Source organism: Triticum aestivum, chromosome 7A (genome assembly GCF_018294505.1).
Source record: "Triticum aestivum cultivar Chinese Spring chromosome 7A, IWGSC CS RefSeq v2.1, whole genome shotgun sequence".
Lineage (NCBI taxonomy): Eukaryota > Viridiplantae > Streptophyta > Magnoliopsida > Poales > Poaceae > Triticum > Triticum aestivum.
The window spans coordinates 211582633-211600982 of record NC_057812.1 but is presented as its reverse complement, the minus strand read 5'-3'; the positions used below and the strand labels follow the sequence as shown (position 1 = coordinate 211600982).

General features: G+C 51.8%; 1 protein-coding gene across 1 annotated transcript; it reads left to right on the top strand.

The window, feature by feature from the left end:
• Positions 1-62: 62 nt before the first annotated feature.
• LOC123150813 (uncharacterized) lies at positions 63-4205 on the top strand (the record flags this gene model as incomplete). Its single annotated transcript, XM_044570636.1, is given in 7 exon segments — positions 63-111; positions 1798-1951; positions 2054-2100; positions 2183-2216; positions 2296-2354; positions 2436-2463; positions 2843-4205. Coding segments are annotated over 6 exon segments (1341 nt in total). The 3' UTR covers positions 3955-4205.
• Positions 4206-18350: the final 14145 nt, after the last annotated feature.

Below are 18350 nucleotides of genomic sequence, written 5' to 3'. Positions count from 1 at the left end.
GCCCCCGCCTCTCACGCGTCGCCGCGATCGCCGTTCCCGTTCTTCCTCATCAGCAACATCGGGTCCCTGCTGTCTCCGCCCCGTCCGCAGTCTTTGGGCATTGGTTTTGAGGTATGAAGTTGTTTTTATCCACCGATTAGTTGAATCCCGCTACGCACCATCTAGATCCGCCTCCGGTATGGATGGAGGGCCGAGCGAGCACGATTTCGCTGCTATCGCACGACACATCGAGCTTTGTAGAACCTGAGATTCGTCATCTAATATATTAATAGATTGATGATCTTGGGATTGCCATGTTTTGGAATCAGATGTTGCATACGTTCACCGAAGCTAACCATTTATTTTTCTGTAAGAGCTAGGGTTTTGATTATTACTGCAGTGATCAAAGTCAATTGTGCGATTTAGGGTTATATGCGATGCTTTTTCGCTTGCTTATTTAGCTTTGAACGCATGAACATTCTTCTAGAGTTGGAGCTGGACCAGTTCTCGTTTTGTTGCTGGCTTACTGAATCTAGTTTCCTTGCCTTCCGCAAGATTAAGCTTGTTTGGATGGTGGTGGTTTGGCTCAATCCTTTAGGATACTGGTGGTTTGGCATAATTTAACCAAAATTCCCTAACATTGAAGGGGTGGGTCTAACCCCTGTTTATCTCAAGAGGGAGTTCTTGATGTCAATTCGTGGCTCACTGTTCCTCGAAACAGGCTCTTGCCCCACCTTTTTTATATATAAAGCACAAACAGCCAAAGTACACTGTTGATGGTTTGATTAATCACTCATTATCTTTGTGGAAGATTTATTAGATTCTGCAAGATATAAAGATCGGATGCACACTTGTCTATTTTTTTGGTAATAAACAGATGCCTTCTTTTATGGTTATTATGTCCTTACCCCATAATAATCTATCCGTTCTGTTTTCTACTATTGAAGGAATCTTATCAATTTTAACTATGTGATTAAACTACCCTTGGTCTTTAACTTCTTTTGTCCTTTTAGACGAGGATATTTTTTTGGGGGTTCATAATCTATGATGTACAGTGCTGTCTGTCCGTCCATGCTTAGCCTTAAACATGCTAGAATGCTGAATGCTGACTTCTCTATGAAAGTAAAAGATACACCTCTGATCGCCAAAGAAGGGCGTGCTTTCTTTGTGCTTAGACCAAGGAAGGCCATCGGCAGAGATTTCTTTCCAATTCTATCCCTAATCTCGACTCACCATGCACGCGGCAAGTCAATGGCCAACAGCGCTTCATCTCCCTCCACCACGCTCGTGTCCTGATCTCATAGATTACATGCTGCATGCAGCCAATAGCAAAAAGAACTCCTTGATTTGGAGGAAGGAATTAACTACACGCTGCATGCAGCCAATAGCAAAAAGAACTCCTTGATTTGGGCGGAAGGAATTAACTGCACTGCGTTTTTTGGAGAGAGAACCCCTAAGCATTTTCTTCACTCCACCCCTAAACTTCCTCCCGGCGCATTCTTTTGGGCAAAACAGATGATTTTATCCATGCCCTTCTTTGGCGATCAGAGGGAGTAATGTGTACTGTCTATGTCTTTAAGGCTTTCACTTTTTGTAGTACTATATTGTTTTTCTCCTTGATATATGATATACTCGTGTCAACATTTTCATCCACTTGTTCCTGCCAGAAATGTTAAAAGGGGGTTTGCTAACTTGTAAATTCAAACTTGATACTCCCTCTGTAAACTTTATCTTTTAGATCACTAAAAGTTTACAGAGGGAGTAGTTTGTAATGTGATGCAATATGTATCGCTAACTAATGGATTTCACTTTATGTAGATTTAATGAGCTGCAAACCCTTGGAGACTTCCTTGTAGCCAATACAGATATCGGTACTTGATTACAACAAGGAACAGCTGGAGTGTATAGCTGATGTCTGGCCCACCTGTTTTTTCTGTGTTACAGGGTAGCAATACAACCCACAGCATAAAAGGTTAGCTAAATGCTATTTATCAAGCCTTCTCGCAGCAGTGAAGCTGAAATTTATGGCTTTTAACAGACAGTTTGCTTTAATATGTATGCATATATCTTTCAGGGCAACAAATCTCAATGATTGGGAATGGTCATTCTTTTCAGCAAGGGGTAATGCCTGATGGTCTTCATATAATTTAATATTCACAAATTACCTTTTTCTTGGTGCTAACATATTAAATGTTACATGCAGGTGTATGTCATGGACCCTTCTTCTTTTAACCAAGGTACTACACAACCCTTGACATAACTTTCTGATTATGTAAACTGCTATATATTTTCACTGACCATGGTGTGCTTGGTCAGGTATTTATGCTGAGAAGCAAAGCAGTTTCGCAGAGCGTGCCAATATGATGCAGTTAAATGTAAGCTGCCCTGTCTCCTCAATAATGTTATCCAGTCTAAAAAGTATTTTCTGAGATGTTTGTGTTTTTTTTTCTGTACAGAACTTCATGGCAGACAATTCTTCGCCTGGTACGTTTTCTTCTAAACACATTGTTTCCAAATTTTATACACTTGTCCAAACATGCCCTTTTTTTTCAGAGTCCATTATTCTCAAAAAAGAAAAGAAATATGAGTAGTCTTTTTCTGCAATTATGTTGGAAACTTCCACCATTTCTTCGTAAATTTTTATTTGCTCAAAGTTATCTTGATGTCTTCTCATTGTACGGGAATGGGTTTTAGATATATCTATTGGTGCTAAACCAATATATTTTGGCAGTTTCGATAAGATCAGACTGCATGCATTGGCACAAACAATTGGCTAATTGAAATTCATTCTAGGATGAAAATCTATATTTCTGTAGCGTGTGTAATCTTTCTCAGGCTCATTTTTTCTTTTCTTATTGAACAGCTGGAAACCGCTGCCAGAGACTTGGTTGTAATGAAGTTGTTGAAGGCCAGACAGCGTTCTGCAAAAGCCACCGTTTAGGCCAACAATGCCAGATGATTGGCTGCCCTCAGATCCCACCAAATGGCGTAGCTTTGTGCATGACCCATGGTGGAGGCCATCCTGGTTCCAGTGCAATACCACTCGCTGAATCTGAAGGTTCAATGAAGTACGAAGGAGATGGCCAATTTAGAGTGATGGAAAATGCTATGGGTAGCACAGTCATACCTAATCCTGATGGCGAAGTTGTGATGTGCAAGTACGAAGGATGTAGCAAACGATCCCAGGGAAATACTGTGTATTGCAAGGTCCACAGTGGTGGTTCAAAGGCCTGTATGGTTCAAGGTTGTACCAAGGGAGCACATGGAGGCACTCCTATGTGCATTGCTCATGGAGGAGGCAAGCGCTGTTCCGTCGCTGGATGCCGCAATGCTGCATGTGGAAGCAGTCAAGGTCGCACCGACTGCTGTGTGAGGCACGGTGGTGGCAAGAGGTGCAAACATGATGGATGTGGAAAGGGTGCTCAAGGGAACACAGATTTTTGCATTGGACACGGTGGAGGGAGGCGGTGCAAGTTTGAAGGATGCGGAAAGAGTGCACAAGGGCGGAGTGATAACTGCATCAAGCATGGTGGTGGCAGACGCTGCAAGTTTGAAGGATGCAGCGCCAGCGCAAAGTGGGGTGTGGATTTCTGCTCTGCACACAGGAAGAGCATGCTGGGCGAAGGTGATACTGCCGATGGAGCACCAAAGCCGAAACGTCGGGCCAAGAAGTCTGGGGCGAAGAAGGCCGAGAGGGCCAAGAGGGCAAAGAAGACGGCTGATCCAGCTGGTCCCTCCAGCGAGGATGTTACCATGCCCGCTGTAATTTCTGCCGATATGCCCGAGATGGGCGCTATCCATGTCGCCGCCCCCGTTCCGGACCGTCCCAAGTCACCTGAGACCGCTATAGCGCTTGAACAGCCACCACTTCAGCTTCAACAACCACCGCCGCTTCAGTCCCCGGCTCCATCTGGATTGGCCGCCTCAGCAGAGGAGGGCCTGCCAGCAACAGGTAGTGTATTCTTTGGTTTATAGAAATCATACAGTTCCATGAAGATGAAGGTTGTCTGCATAGAGTTGTCAAACTAAAAGGTTGAGTCTGTTACAAAGTGTTGTCCTGCGGATCTTAGGAGTTTAGTGATCCGGTGTCCATATGAACGTGAGTCCTGTGAGTTGACTAAATGGTTGACTGTGAGTTCTGTGAGTTGACTTAAAAAGTATAACTGCACATTGTGGTTTACATTTCGTTATAACTGCACATTGTGGTATACATTTCGTTCGTCTTTCGTCTGCTCGTTGTCTTTTTTGTCTGTGAAATATCGTGAAAGGTGCAGTGCCTCCCGATAATCCGAAAGATGTTCTTGGATGTGCAGATTTTAGGCCTGTTCGGAACTCCACAGCTCCTGGAGCTGCTTCGTACTCCCTCCGTTCCAAATTACTTGTCTTGGATTTGTCTAGATACGGATGTATCTAGACTCATTTTAGTGCTAGATACGTCCGTATCTAGACTCATTTTAGTGCTAGATACCTTCGTATCTAGACAAATCTAAGACAAGTAATTCGGAACGGAAGGAGTAGTTTTCAACTGCAACTCCATATAACTCCGGGGGTGGAGTTGTGGAGTGGAGGTTCTCCGAACAGGCCTTTCTCGTTTTGTTTTGGTTATTATTGCCGCACGTATGTATAGAGCATCTGCTCCAGGTGGTAGATGATCATATTTCTCCATGAGAATTGCGAACGTATATTTTTTTAGTTGTATATAGGTTGAAAAATAGATTAATAGTCATCTCATAAAAAGGGATTCGTAGTACGTACTGTACTTACCGAGCGAGCGACCTCATGCTCAGCGGTGCGGATCTTTGGAACATGGACCAATGCACCTGAATTGGAAAACATTTCTTTTTTAAAAAGTGTCAACTTTCTGAAACCTTTCTTACCAGAGATGGCCTAACGTATTACTCGTGTAATAAGTTAGTTTCACAGATGAATGGCTGTAGTGGTATCCTCGGCAGAAAAAAAGAAGCAAAATCGCAAGTCCGAAAAATATGAATGGTATCAATTTTTTTTTAGGGTCCAGAATACAACGGTAGTCATTCTTTCACAAAACTTTTCGCACGAGCATTACACTAAGTCATATTTGTAATAAAAAAGTTTTAGAATTTTTTGACTCCTTCTGATATTTCAAGTCCTTTTTTTCCCAATCCGAGTGTAATGGGACCGAGACCCATAGGCTATTTCGGAGATGCTCAATGTATTTACTAATTTGGGAGGGCACAACGGATCAAACTGGAGGTACAGTCTAAGTACAAAATTTGACGTGTGTACCAATGTTTCGTAAATAAATAGGAGGTGTAAGAAAGTTAAGTTACCATCAAAGTCATGTCGTCTAATTTTTGTTTGGCATAAAGTCGATTTCCCCGTGCGTTTTTCCTTCCTCCGGTCGTCTTCCTCTACACTTTGAGTCGCCCTCTGATGTCGGGCCAGCTACCCTGGCTAGGTACCTTCCACGTGCACCTCGCTACTCGCCATGCCAAAGCTGCCCCTTCCACCATGCTACAACAATTCCATTGCCATCTCTCTTACCCTTTCCCCATCAATACCCTTCTTCTCCGGTGGCGATGTCCCCATCTTCCACTTGTTCCTGGCTCATCATCGTCAAGATGCCGCAGCCGGCTGTCGCCTCCGTTTTGAAAGCTCCGCACTACCTCAACCTTCTTCACCAAGGAATATAAACCTACACCTTGGCCATTTTCATACAACTTACAAGTAGCAAACACGTAAGTTATATAGATACTTTCATCATAAAATAGAAGTTATATGGATACTCCCTTTCAAATTCCTCGTCAGAAGGTTGGCCATGGCTACAACGAGTGGACGAGGAAATACCATGGAAGGACTTTAGGATCAGTGTGCCAAAGGTATCTAGGGCACTGTTTCATGTGGTTACTCGAGCTACGGTCGGTGACGGGTCACTCATCATCTTTTGGGAGGACCGTTGGATAGATGGAATGCGAGTGGAAGATGTAGCGCCACTAATATATGCTGGAGTCTCTCGACGAGCAAGGAAAGGCAGGAGGCTCCAAGATGCGTTGTTGATAGGACCTTGGGTGAACGATGTGCGCCCTAACCTAAATTTCAAGGCTCTACAACATACTTGCACCTGTGGCAGCAACTACAAGCTATCCGGCTGAGGGATGGAACGCCAGTGTGTTGTCATGGGCTTGGGAAAGGGATGGCAAATAGTCAGTTCGATCGGCATATGCCTCCAAGTTCGTAGGGAGAGATGTGATGCCAACCGCGGACTTCACGTGGAAGTCGAGAGCTCCCCTTCGATGTCGATTCTTTTTGTGGATTGCCATGAAAAACTGGTGTTGGACTTCGGATCGCCTTGCACGTAGGGGCCTCCCCCATCATGACACCTGCCCGTTTTGCGCACAGGAGGAAGAAACCATGGAGCACATATTGTTGACATGTGGCTTTGCAAGGACCAATTGGTGGACTCCATGCACGACCATTGCTAAACCAGAGTGGACACCGACGACGCAAGGCAGACTAGCGGATTGGTTTGCAAGCAAGCCAAAGGAGCTTCGGGCCTTCGCCATGCTAACGCTCTAGGAATTATGGAAGCATAGGAATTCCATAGTCTTCGAGGGTGTTTCCCCCTCGTTTGAGGCTATCATCGAGAGGATTGCAAACGAAGTGTCAGCTTGGTACGGAGCTGGACAGCTCAAGGGTGACTGGGACAGGATAATGACAGAGCTCTACTGGTGGGCGAGACTTGAGTAATACATTGTAGGCAACTAGAGTGGACTTGTAAGCTATATGCTTAGGGTGTGGCGTTGGTTGATGTTCTTGTTTTGTTGTAACATCAACCGTGGACTAGGGTTATATACCCATCCCCTTTCTATATAATATGATACGTACACGCGTGTGTATTCGAGAAAAAAGAATGTTGAGAGAGATTTTTGGGCTCAATATCCTCCACATGATGGAGGACAAAGACAAGTAGATGGTACCTACCATTGAAGGTTCGAGAACTCATTGTTGTTGACAAGGATAATGCTAGCTTGATGATAGTCCAGTTCCATCCACGTCGCTAACATGGTCACCGACATAAAAGCATGCGAAGGTTGTTTGCCCCTTGCGGTCAGTCACTACTGCTTCACCTTTCCTTAACTATGTAATTCTGATTAGAGACATAGGCGAGTATTTTGGACTTCCAAATTTTCACAAGGGGATATATATAACCATATCATGTGCGACACACATGCCAACTTGCATGCATCTTTCCCATATGGAATGACCATGTAGGTACTATAGATGGCCAAATAAAGTTTAGACCGTATACACTCTCAAAAGACGAAATTAACCCTAGTTTGGTACTAGTGTTTCTTGGCCCCAAAGGGGTTTGGATTGGAGGAGGGATTTTGTGATCCCCTCCCCTTCACGCAGTCCCCTTCGGCTTCCTTTTTTTTATGTTTTTAGACTTGTTGAGTTATGCGCTTAGCAGAACCTTGGTGTTGGGGAACGCAGTAATTTCAAAAAAATTCCTACGCACACGCAAGATCATGGTGATGCATAGCAACGAGAGAGGGGAGTGTTGTCTACGTACCCTCGTAGACTGTAAGCGGAAGCGTTATGACAACACGGTTGATGTAGTTGTACGTCTTCATGATCGACCGATCCTAATACCGAAAGTATGGCACCTCCGCGATCTGCACACGTTCGGCTCAGTGACGTCCCATGAACTCACGATCCAGCAGAGTGTCGAGGGAGAGTTTCGTCAGCACGACGGCGTAATGACGGTGATGATGATGCTACCGGAATAGGGCTTCGCCTAAGCACCGATACGATATGACCGAGATGGATTATGGTGGGGGGGGGCACCGCACACGGCTAAGAGATCAATGATCAACTTGTGTGTCTATGGGGTGCCCCCTCCCCCATATATAAAGGAGTGGAGGAGGGGGGAGGGTCGGCCCTCTATGGCACGCCCTGGAGGAGTCCTACACCCTTCGGGAGTAGGATTCCCCCCTTCCCTAGTTGGACTAGGAGAGAAGGACGGGGGAGAGAGGGAGGAAGGAAAGGGGGGCGCCGCCCCCCTTCCTAGTCCAATTCGGACTAGAGGGGGAGGAGGCGCGCGTCCTTCCCTGGCTGCCTCTCTCTCTCTCTCCACTAAAGCCCATTAGGGCCCATATACTCCTTGGGGGGTTCCGGTAAACCCACGGTACTCTGGTTATGCCTGAACTCACTTGGAACCTTTCCGATGTCCAAACATAAGCTTCTAATATATCGATCTTTATGTCTCGACCATTTCGAGACTCCTCGTCATGCCCGTGATCACATCCGGGACTCCGAACAACCTTCAGTTCATCAAAACACATAAACTCATAATACCGATCGTCACCGAACGTTAAGCGTGCGGACCCTACGGGTTCGAGAACTATGTAGACATGATCGAGACATGTCTCCGGTCAATAACCAATAGCGGAACCTGGATGTTCATATTGGCTCCCACATATTCTACGAATATCTTTATCGGTCAAACCGCATAAAGACATACGTTGTTCCCTTTGTCATCGGTATGTTACTTGCCCGAGATTCGATGGTCGGTATCTCAATACCTAGTTCAATCTCGTTACCGGCAAGTCTCTTTACTCGTTCCGTAATGCATCATGCCACAACTAACTCATTAGTCACATTGCTTGCAAGGCTTATATTGATGTGCATTACCGAGAGGGCCCAAAGATACCTCTCCGACAATCGGAGTGACAAATCCTAATCTCGAGCTATGCCAACTCAACAAACACCATAGGAGACACCTGTAGAGCACCTTTATAATCACACAGTTACGTTGTGAAGTTTGGTAGCACACAAAGTGTTCCTGTGGTATTCGAGAGTTGCATGATCTCATAGTCATATGAACATGTATAAGTTATGGAGAAAGCAATAGCAACAAACTAAACGGTCATCGTGCTAAGCTAACGGAATGGGTCAAGTCAATCACATCATTCTCTAATGATGTGATCCCGTTAATCAAATGACAACTCATGTCTATGGCTAGGAAACTTAACCATCTTTGATTCAACGAGCTAGTCAAGTATAGGAATATTAGTGACACTCTGTTTGTCTATGTATTCACACATGTACTAAGTTTCCGGTTAATACAATTCTAGCATGAATAATAAACATTTATCATGATATAAGGAACTATAAATAACAACTTTATTATTGCCTCTAGGGCATATTTCCTTCACTTGGTACTTCTTGTTGTGTGACTTGGATGTGTGTGTTCTGGACTAGTCCGTGTATGTGTGTTCTTGGCGGTTTGCTTTATTTATAAAGCGGGGCGATAGCCTTTTTTGGTAATATACTAGTTTTTTGTAGCATACTGATTTCCACTAGAATCTGAGGTTTTCTTCAAGGGTATACGTCAATGAATTTTCTTTGCTCCAACAGATAACATTTTTCCTTCCAACCACTGATTTTCATGATAATATGATCAATCAGATACCGGAAACAATCAATTTTGTCCAAACCCGTATCGGTTGGCAAACCTAAATATCTGTCATTAAGGACTTCAGTCGTGATATTCTGGGTGGTATACATCAGGGATTTCTCAATTTAAACCGATCAATTTGTGTAATGTGTATCTGTGTAATGTGGTGTACAAGATTTGTCGGATTTCGGGTTCTGGCAGACCCTTAAGGTTCGAACTCTGGGGTGCGCGCGAAGATTACGTCTTCTACCTCTCCGTCTCGCAAGGATCTAGACTACTGAAAGAACTGCACAAGAGACACAAGGTTTATACTGGTTCGGGCCACCGTTGTGGTGTAATACCCTACTCCAGTGTGTGGTGGGTGTATTGCCTCTTGGGGCTGATGATGATGAACAATACAAGGGAGAACAGCCTCGCGAGGGTATGCTCTTGGCTGGGGCGATGAACTGCTGGGAGGAGTTCAGTCACCTTTCTCTCTCTCTCTCTATATATATATATGCTTCCAACCTCTCTATCGAGCCTCCCCTTCCTTTTTTCCAACCCCTTGCTCTGTGGGCGGCTGGTCCTATTTATAGAGGCCCTGGTCCTCTTCCCAAATATTGAGCGGGAAGGGAGCCAACAATGGCGGGCTAATTTGAAGGAGGACAGTAAGTGTCAGCTATCCTGACAAAAGTAGTTTTCGCCTGCGCAAAGCTCTGGTGATGACGCCGTCTTGGGCTCCACGGTGACCTCCATCTCGTAGTCCTCCTGGTCTTGGTCTTGTTGCACCGAAATGGCAACCTTTGCCTGATGCCTCGGTACTCCGCGGCTGTGCTTGCTCCCTTTGCACCAAAGAGGAAAGGAGGACGCTGCGCGGGCTGGCACCCGCCTGGCGCCCTGAGTCGTCATGGCTTGCGTCACGGGCACCTCGCGAGGTACCCCGCCTTGATTTCTCCGCCTCCTCGTGAGCCAGCCTGACGAGGCCACGCCTGAGGAAGCTCCACGTCGTCCGCCCCATGAGGCTTGGCCCCTCGCGAGGGTCTTGAGTCTTGTGTTGGTGAAGATGGGCCGTGCCGGGCCCCCTTTGAGCCACGCCGCAGGCCGCAGGCAGGCAAGTCTGGGGACCCCCGTTCCCAGAACGCCGACAGTAGCCCCCGGGCCCAAGGCGCGTCCGGACTTGGCCGTGCTGAGAGGCGAAAGGGCAAGGGCGAAGCGCCGCGGGCCCTAACAGCCTGCGGCCTTGGGCGCCGCGTGGCGGTTGAATGGACGTGGGCGTCTCCACTTCCCCATGGCGCCTCGGCAACTGCACGGATTGGACAAGTCCCTGCATGCAAAGCAGGTCATAATTACCTGCGATCGTGGGGGCCGTTGGTTGACCATCGCCAGCCATAAGTACGGGCCGGCGCGCGCCCTTTCAGTTCATCCCCCCTTGCTTCTCCTTTTTCTTCATGGCCCCGTCGAGGAGGTTCCCGACCGTCGAGAAGGGGAAGGCTTGCCGGGTTGAGCCCGCCTCTCCCCCACCCAAGCGCGGCCGAGGGCACCCTCGCAAGCATCCTGTGGCCACCACGGTGGCTCCCCGCGGCCGTGGAGGCGATCTTCGGCACGGCGACGGGCGGATTGCTGCGGCCGGGGGGTGCGCTCCGGCTGCGCGTCCTCCCAGGCCGCACGTTCGTGTTGCTGAAGCGCTGCCGGAGTTCGTCGTGTGGTCGGCGGAGCCGACTAACACCCGGCTCCCGCTTCCTCCTCGGCGAGCTCCCGGCCGGCGCCCCGGGCGGCCTCTGGCTCCAGGCCGACGGCTGCTGCAGCCGGGCCTCATGGGTCTCCCTGGAGGTCTCCGCGGCCGGGAGCCTGTCCCTGGCCCGAGGTTGGCAGACGTTTGCCCGTGCGCGTGGCCTGAGCCGTCGGTGCACCCTACATTTCAAGTTCGACGGCGACGCCACCCTCTACGTCAGGGTGTTCAGGGAAGATGGTCGCCGCGCAGGGTGTTGCCCCGAGGGTGACGACCGCGGCTGGGAACCCAGCTCCGGCTGGCGGCGCTCGGGGTTCCTCAAGCTTCTCCGGTTCTTCTTCAGGCGGCGACTCCTCTAGCGGTTGCAGCGATCAGCCTCCACGCCGTCGTGTCTGCTTGGGGTGTGGCAACGTGTCCGCATGCCGCCGCGCCCTGGTGAAGCGTGAGAGGGAGTCCGCCTGAGCTCCAGAGGCAGCTCGGGCCTTCCCCGCGGGCCGGTGTGAGGCGAGCCGCGCCGGATTTGTTCTTCCTTTTCCCTTTTTCCTGGGTAACAAAGACAATAGTGCGGAGCCTCGCGAGGGTGTGTTCGGGTTATCGCTATTAATCATCGTTTTGCTTTCGTTATCGTTCCTTCTGGCTATGTGCCCGAGCATGGATAGTTCCCGACCCCGGCCATGAGGGGGGCGACCGACCCAGGCCCTTTGTTTGTGTCGCGGTGCCCGTGGGTCACGGGCTGGAGGGGTGCTCCTGTAAGGGGCCCAGGTCGCGAACTCTTTGAATGACTAGGATAGGAACGCTCGCGAGGGCGCTCAACTGCCCCCCCCCCCCTTCGCGAGGCCTTGCGCAAAAGAAATCGAGGCAGGAGAGTGAAAAGCCGAAGAATCGCAAGCCAAAGATGGCAACAACTTCAATAAAACTTCAAATGCAAACAAACAAGCCAACTGCGGAAAGCAAATGAAAAAGCCGCGTCCGGCACCTAATCTAGTCTTCGACATCTTCTCACCAGCGCGGAGCTAAGTGCTGCCACTGGGCGTGGGAGGGAGCCCCAGGGCCTGAGGCCGGCGCTCCTGAGACTTCGGGGCGTGTACAGCCCCACTCATTATTACGTGAGAGTGTCACGGGCGGCGAGCTTCACAGGCGTTGGCCTTCTTCACAGGCTCCGGGCCTTTCTTCTTAGGGGAAACGAGCTTCACAGGCATTCGCCTTCTTCACAGGCTCCGGGCCTTTCTTCTTAGGGGAAACGAGCTTCACAGGCATTCGCCTTCTTCACAGGCTCCGGGCCTTTTCCAAAAAGGATGATCTTCACAGGCGTTCGCCTTCTTCACAGGCTCTGGGCCTTTTCCAAAGAGGATGATCTTCACAGGCTCTGGGCCTTTTCCAAAGAGGATGATCTTCATAGGCGTTCGCCTTCTTCACAGTCTCTGGGCCTTTTCCAAAACGCGATAGCTTCACAGGCACTCGCCTTGCTTCACAGGCTCTGGGCCTTTTCCAAAACACGATAGCTTCACAGGCACTCGCCTTGCTTCACAGGCTCTGGGCCTTTTCAAGGGTAGAACCTCCGGAGGTGCTGGATGTTCCATGCATTCTGGACCGGCACTCCCTCCTGAGTCTCCAAGCGCGCGGAGCCAGGCCTGGAAACATGAACAACCTTGAACGGGCCCTCCCACATGGGAGAGAGCTTGTGCAGTCCCTCCCTAGAGAGAACCCGCCTGAGCATGAGGTCTCCTACCTCGGGAGTCCTGTGACGGATGTTGCGGCAGTGATATCGCCGCAGCGCTTGCTGGTACCTCGCCGCTCGCAGCGCGGCTTCTCGGCGACGTTCCTCCCCCAGCACGAGGTCCATCCCCCGCATGGCGTCCTGATGCGCCTCGTCGAACGACAGGACCATCGCGGAGCGACGTCTGACCTCGTGAGGGAGGACCGCTTCCGCTCCGTAGACCAGGAAGAACGGGGTCTCTCCAGTCGGTTTGGTCGCGGTGGTGCGGATGGACCATAGCACGGACTGAAGCTCGTCGTACCAACCTCTGCCACAGGCCTCCAGCTTCTTCTTGAACGTCCTGGTCTTGAGGCCCCTCAGGACCTCCGCGTTGGCTCGCTCGGCCTGGCCATTGCTTCGGGGTTGCGCCACTGAGGCGTAGCATATCTGCGTTCCAAGGTTAGCACAGTATGTTTTGAAGAGGTTACTGGTGAACTGCGAACCGTTGTCCGTGATGATGCGATTCAGCACCCCGAACCGGCTCACGATGCCCTTGATGAACTTGATCACGGAACCCGCGGGAATGGTGCAGACAGCCTCTACTTCAGCCCACTTGGTGAATTTATCCACGACGACGTAGAGGTAGCGGTAGCCCCCTGGCGCCCGAGGAAACGGGCCCAAGATGTCCAGCCCCCAGGCTGCGAATGGCCACGAAAGAGGGATAGTCTGCAAACCTCCTGTTGGCTGGTGGATCTGCTTGGCGTGGAACTGGCAGGCTTCACAAGCTTTCACTAGTTCCACGGCGTCGTTGAGCGCGGTGGGCCAATAAAACCCACTGCGGAACGCCTTGCCGACGAGGATCCGTGATGATGAATGATGTCCGCAGTCCCCGCAGTGTATATCTTCCAGTAGTTCCTTCCCTTGCTCCCTGGAGATGCAGCGCAGGGATACACCGTTTGGTCGCTTCTGGTAGAGCTCTCTGTCTTTGATGCAGTATGCCGTGGCCTGGCGTGCCACTCGCTCCGCTTCCTCCTCCTTCTCCGGCAAGGTCCCTTGCGTTAAGTAGCTCCGGAGCTCCGTGATCCAACATCCCTCCTGAGGCTCCATCGTCAGGAGTAGGCGCGCCCCTGAGGCCGGGCCACAGGTCGGAGCTCCCAAGACAGGTGGTTGGGGGAGCTCCTCCCAGGGCTGAGCCGTGTTTGATAACGACGGCAGAGCTGAGGGCTTGAAGAGCCGCTCCTCGAAAACGCCAGGCTCCTGGGGTAACCGTCTGGACGCACGTTTGGCGATGTCGTCGGCCTCCTGATTGGTGCCACGGGGCACATGCTGCAACTCCAACCCCCAGAATTGCTTCTCCATCCTGCGGACTTCCGCAAGATAGGCTTCCATGTGCTCATCCTTCGGGTCGTACACCTTGTTGGAGAAATTGACAAGGAGCTGCGAATCGCCCTTGATGGTGAGGCATTTCACTCCCAGGGCGGCCGCAGCCTTCAAGCCCGCTATTAAACCTTCATACTCCGCTATGTTGTTGGAGACCTTTTCGCCTTGCTGGAAGCAGAGTTGCACGGCGTAATAGAGCTTGTCCTGTGTGGGCGATATAAGCACCGCCCCAGCTCCAGCGCCATGCCTGGAGAACGCCCCATCGAAGTACATGACCCAGCCTTCTGGCGCCTCGCTTCCCGAGGATAGGGACCGATCCTCGTCGGCCTTGAGGCCTGGCACCTCCGTCCACTCTGCCACAAAATCCGCCAACGCTGCCCCCTTGATGACCCTGGTCATGCTGAATTCGAGCTGAAACGCTTGTAGATCTATGTTCCACTCAGTGACCCTTCCAGCTAAATTAGGGCTCCTGAGCACTCTCTCCAGGGGGTATGACGAGACGACCTTGATGGGGTGACCCTGAAAATAGTGCCGCAGCTTGCGCGAAGCCACCAGTAGCGCGAAGAGGAGTTTCTGAGGCATGGGGTACCGTGCTCATGCATCCCGCAGCACTGTGCTGACGAAGTACACTGGATGCTCAATGAGGCGGAGTGCGTCAGTGCTGGTGGCTCCTTCCGGAGACCGTGGCGCCTCTTGAGGCAATGAGGCCTCCTGAGACTGGCCATCTGGAAGAGGGGCCTCTTCCGCCTCTGGTGCGCCCCTCTGCGGCGGCTGATCCTCCTCAGCCGCAGTGGCGGTTTCTGTTGGCCTTCCTTGTCTCTGCTCTGCCTTGTCCCGGGCTGCTGCCATGGTTTTGATTCGGCGCTCCTCTCTGACTGCCACCAAGGCTGCGCTGACGGAGTAGGGAGTGGCGGCGAGGTAAAGCACCAGGGGCTCCTGAGGGCGCGGAGCCACCATGACCGGTGGGCTGGTCAGGTATCTCTTGAGATCCTGGAACGCCTTGTCGGCCTCTTCAGTCCACTCGAAGGGCCCCTTTTTCTTCATTAGCTGGAAGAAGGGCAGGGCTCATTCTCCCAACTTGGAGATGAAGCGCCCTAGCGCGGTCACGCGCCCCGTGAGCTTCTGCATTTCTCTGAGAGTCTTTGGCGGGCTCATGTCTTCCACCGCCTTGACCTTCTCTGGGTTAGCCTCGATGCCTCGGTGGGACACGAGGAAACCCAAGAGCTTGCCCGAGGGGACTCCGAACACACACTTCTCTGGGTTGAGCCGTAGGTTCACTGCGTTGAGGCTCGCGAAGGTTTCCTCCAAGTCCTGTATCAAGGTCCCGGCCTCCCGAGACTTTACCACAATGTCATCGACGTAAGCTTCAACATTCTTCCCGAGATGCGGGCCCAAGGTGATGTGCATCAGCCGCTGAAAGGTCGCCCCTGCGTTACGCAGCCCGAATGGCATGCACGTGTAGCAGTATACCCCACACGGGGTTAGGAAGGCTGTCTTCTCGACGTCTTCTACCGCCATCTTGATCTGGTGATACCCGGAGAAGGCATCCAGGAAGCATAACAGGTCGTATTCCGCAGTGGAATCGACGATCTGGTCGATGCGGGGGAGCGGGAACGGATCTTGCAGGCATGCTTTGTTGAGGTTGGTGAAGTCGACACACATACGCTCCTTCCTTCCCTTCTTTGGCACAACGACAGGGTTGGCCAACCAATCTGGGTATCGGACCTCGCGGATGACCCCAGCGGCTTCTAATTTGCGGGTCTCTTGGACGACGAAGGCCTGCTTTTCTGTGGACTGCCCCCTGGCCTTTTGTTTCATAGGGCGCACATTGGGGCACACGTTGAGGTGATGCTCGATTACACTCCTGGGGATCCCTGCCAACTGGTCCGGCTCCCAAGCAAATACCTTCTTGTTTGCGCGCAGGAACCCGACCAGGGCCTCCTCCTGCTTGGGTTTGAGGTGGGCGCCTATGGTGAAAGTGGCGTCGGTGGATCCGTCCTCATCGACGGGTATCTGCTTGGTTTCTGCCTTGTCTTGGGTGAACAACTGCTTCTTCTTGGCGGGTGCAGCCCCCTTGGGCCCGAGGGTCTCCAAGTCGGCGAGCTGTGCCAACGCCGCCGTCTTGAAGGCGAGCTTGAGCGCCCGTAGCGCGTCCCCGGTGTCTCCGTGCACAGTGAGGACACCGCTGCTCCCGGGCATCTTCATGAGGTTGTACGCCGGGTGCGTCGCGGCCATGAATTGGGCCAGCGCCGGGTAGCCGAGGATGGCGTTGTAGGGGAGGCCGATGGGGGCGATGTCGAAGTCAACCAGCTCCGTGCGGAAGTTGTCGTAGGTGCCGAAGGTCACTGGGAGCCGGATCTGCCCTAAGGAACTGGACGACTTGCCCCCAACGCCCGAGAAGGGCCGGTTGGGTTGCAGCCATTCCAGGGGTATGTGGAGGAGGTTGAAGGCCTCGACCGAGAGCACGCTGAGACCCGCGCCGCCGTCAACGAGGGTTCTGGTGACGGCCACCTGGCAGATGGTGGGGGTGCACAGCATGGGGAGCGCGCCCGAGCAGGCCGAGTTGGAGGGGTGGTCCTCCGAGCTGAAGGTCAGGCCGGTCTCGGGCGCCGCCCGATCCAGGGGAGCCCCCTGCCGCGTGGAAGTGGCGCTGACCCGGCGGACGAACGGCTTGACGTGGTGACTTGTGGGCGGCGCCTGCGAGCCGCCCAGGAGGGCCGCCACGACCGGGGGTGTTGGTGTAGCGCGATGGGACGGCGCAGGAGAGCCCCCTGCGGCGCGGACGAGCTCGGGGGCGGCCCGGCGCTCCGCGCGGGCTCGTCGAGCGTCAGACATGAGCGTGATGGTCGGAGGAGAACGGAGCGGTGGAAGACGAATTCCGGCGCACCCCTACCCGGCGCGCCAAATGTCGAATTTCGGGTTTCGGCAGACCCTTAAGGTTCGAACTCTGGGGTGCGCGCGAAGATTACGTCTTCTACCTCTCCGTCTCGCAAGGATCTAGACTACTGAAAGAACTGCACAAGAGACACAAGGTTTATACTGGTTCAGGCCACCGTTGTGGTGTAATACCCTACTCCAGTGTGTGGTGGGTGGATTGCCTCTTGGGGCTGATGATGATGAACAATACAAGGGAGAACAGCCTCGCGAGGGTCTGCTCTTGGCTGGGGCGATGAACTGCTGGGAGGAGTTTAGTCACCTTTCTCTCTCTCTCTCTATGCTTCCAACCTCTCTATCGAGCCTTCCCTTCCTTTTTTCCATCCCCTTGCTCTGTGGGCGGCTGGTCCTATTTATAAAGGCCCTGGTCCTCTTCCCAAATATTGAGCGGGAAGGGAGCCAACAATGGCGGGCTAATTTGAAGGGGGACAACAAGTGTCAGCTATCCTGACAAAAGTAGTCTTCACTTGCGCAAAGCTCTGGTGATGACGCCGTCTTGGGCTCCACGGTGACCTCCGTCTCGTAGTCCTCCTGGTCTTGGTCTTGTTGCACCGAAATGGCAATCTTTGCCTGATGCCTCGGTACTCCGCGGCTGCGCTTGCTCCCTTTGCACCAAAGAGGAAAGGAGGACGCTGCGCGGGCTGGCACCCGCCTGGCGCCCTGAGTCGTCATGGCTTGCGTCACGGGCACCTCGCGAGGTACCCCGCCTTGATTTCTCCGCCTCCTCGTGAGCCAGCCTGACGAGGCCGCGCCTGAGGAAGCTCCACGTCGTCCGCCCCGCGAGGCTTGGCCCCTCACGAGGGTCTTGAGTCTTGTGTTGGTGAAGATGGGCCGTGCCGGGCCCCCTTTGAGCCACGCCGCAGGCCGCATGCAGGCAAGTTTGGGGACCCCCGTTCCCAGAACGCCGACAAGATTGTTGCAAAAAAAGTGGATACTCGTTTGAAGGGTTTTTCTGCTAGAGAATATTAGTCCAACTCAAAGTGCTTTGTGACTGGAAGAATAATTACAAACAATGCTTTACTGGCTTATGAGTGCTTTCATACAATTAAAAACAAGAGAGAAGGCAAGGAGGGTTTGTATACTATCAAACTTGGTATGCATTGTTGATATGGTTGAGTGGTCTTTCTTAAAGGGGATTATGTTGAAACTTGGCTTCCAGAAGAATTGAGTCAATTTTTACTATGTAATGTGTATCCACAGTTAAATACCAAGTC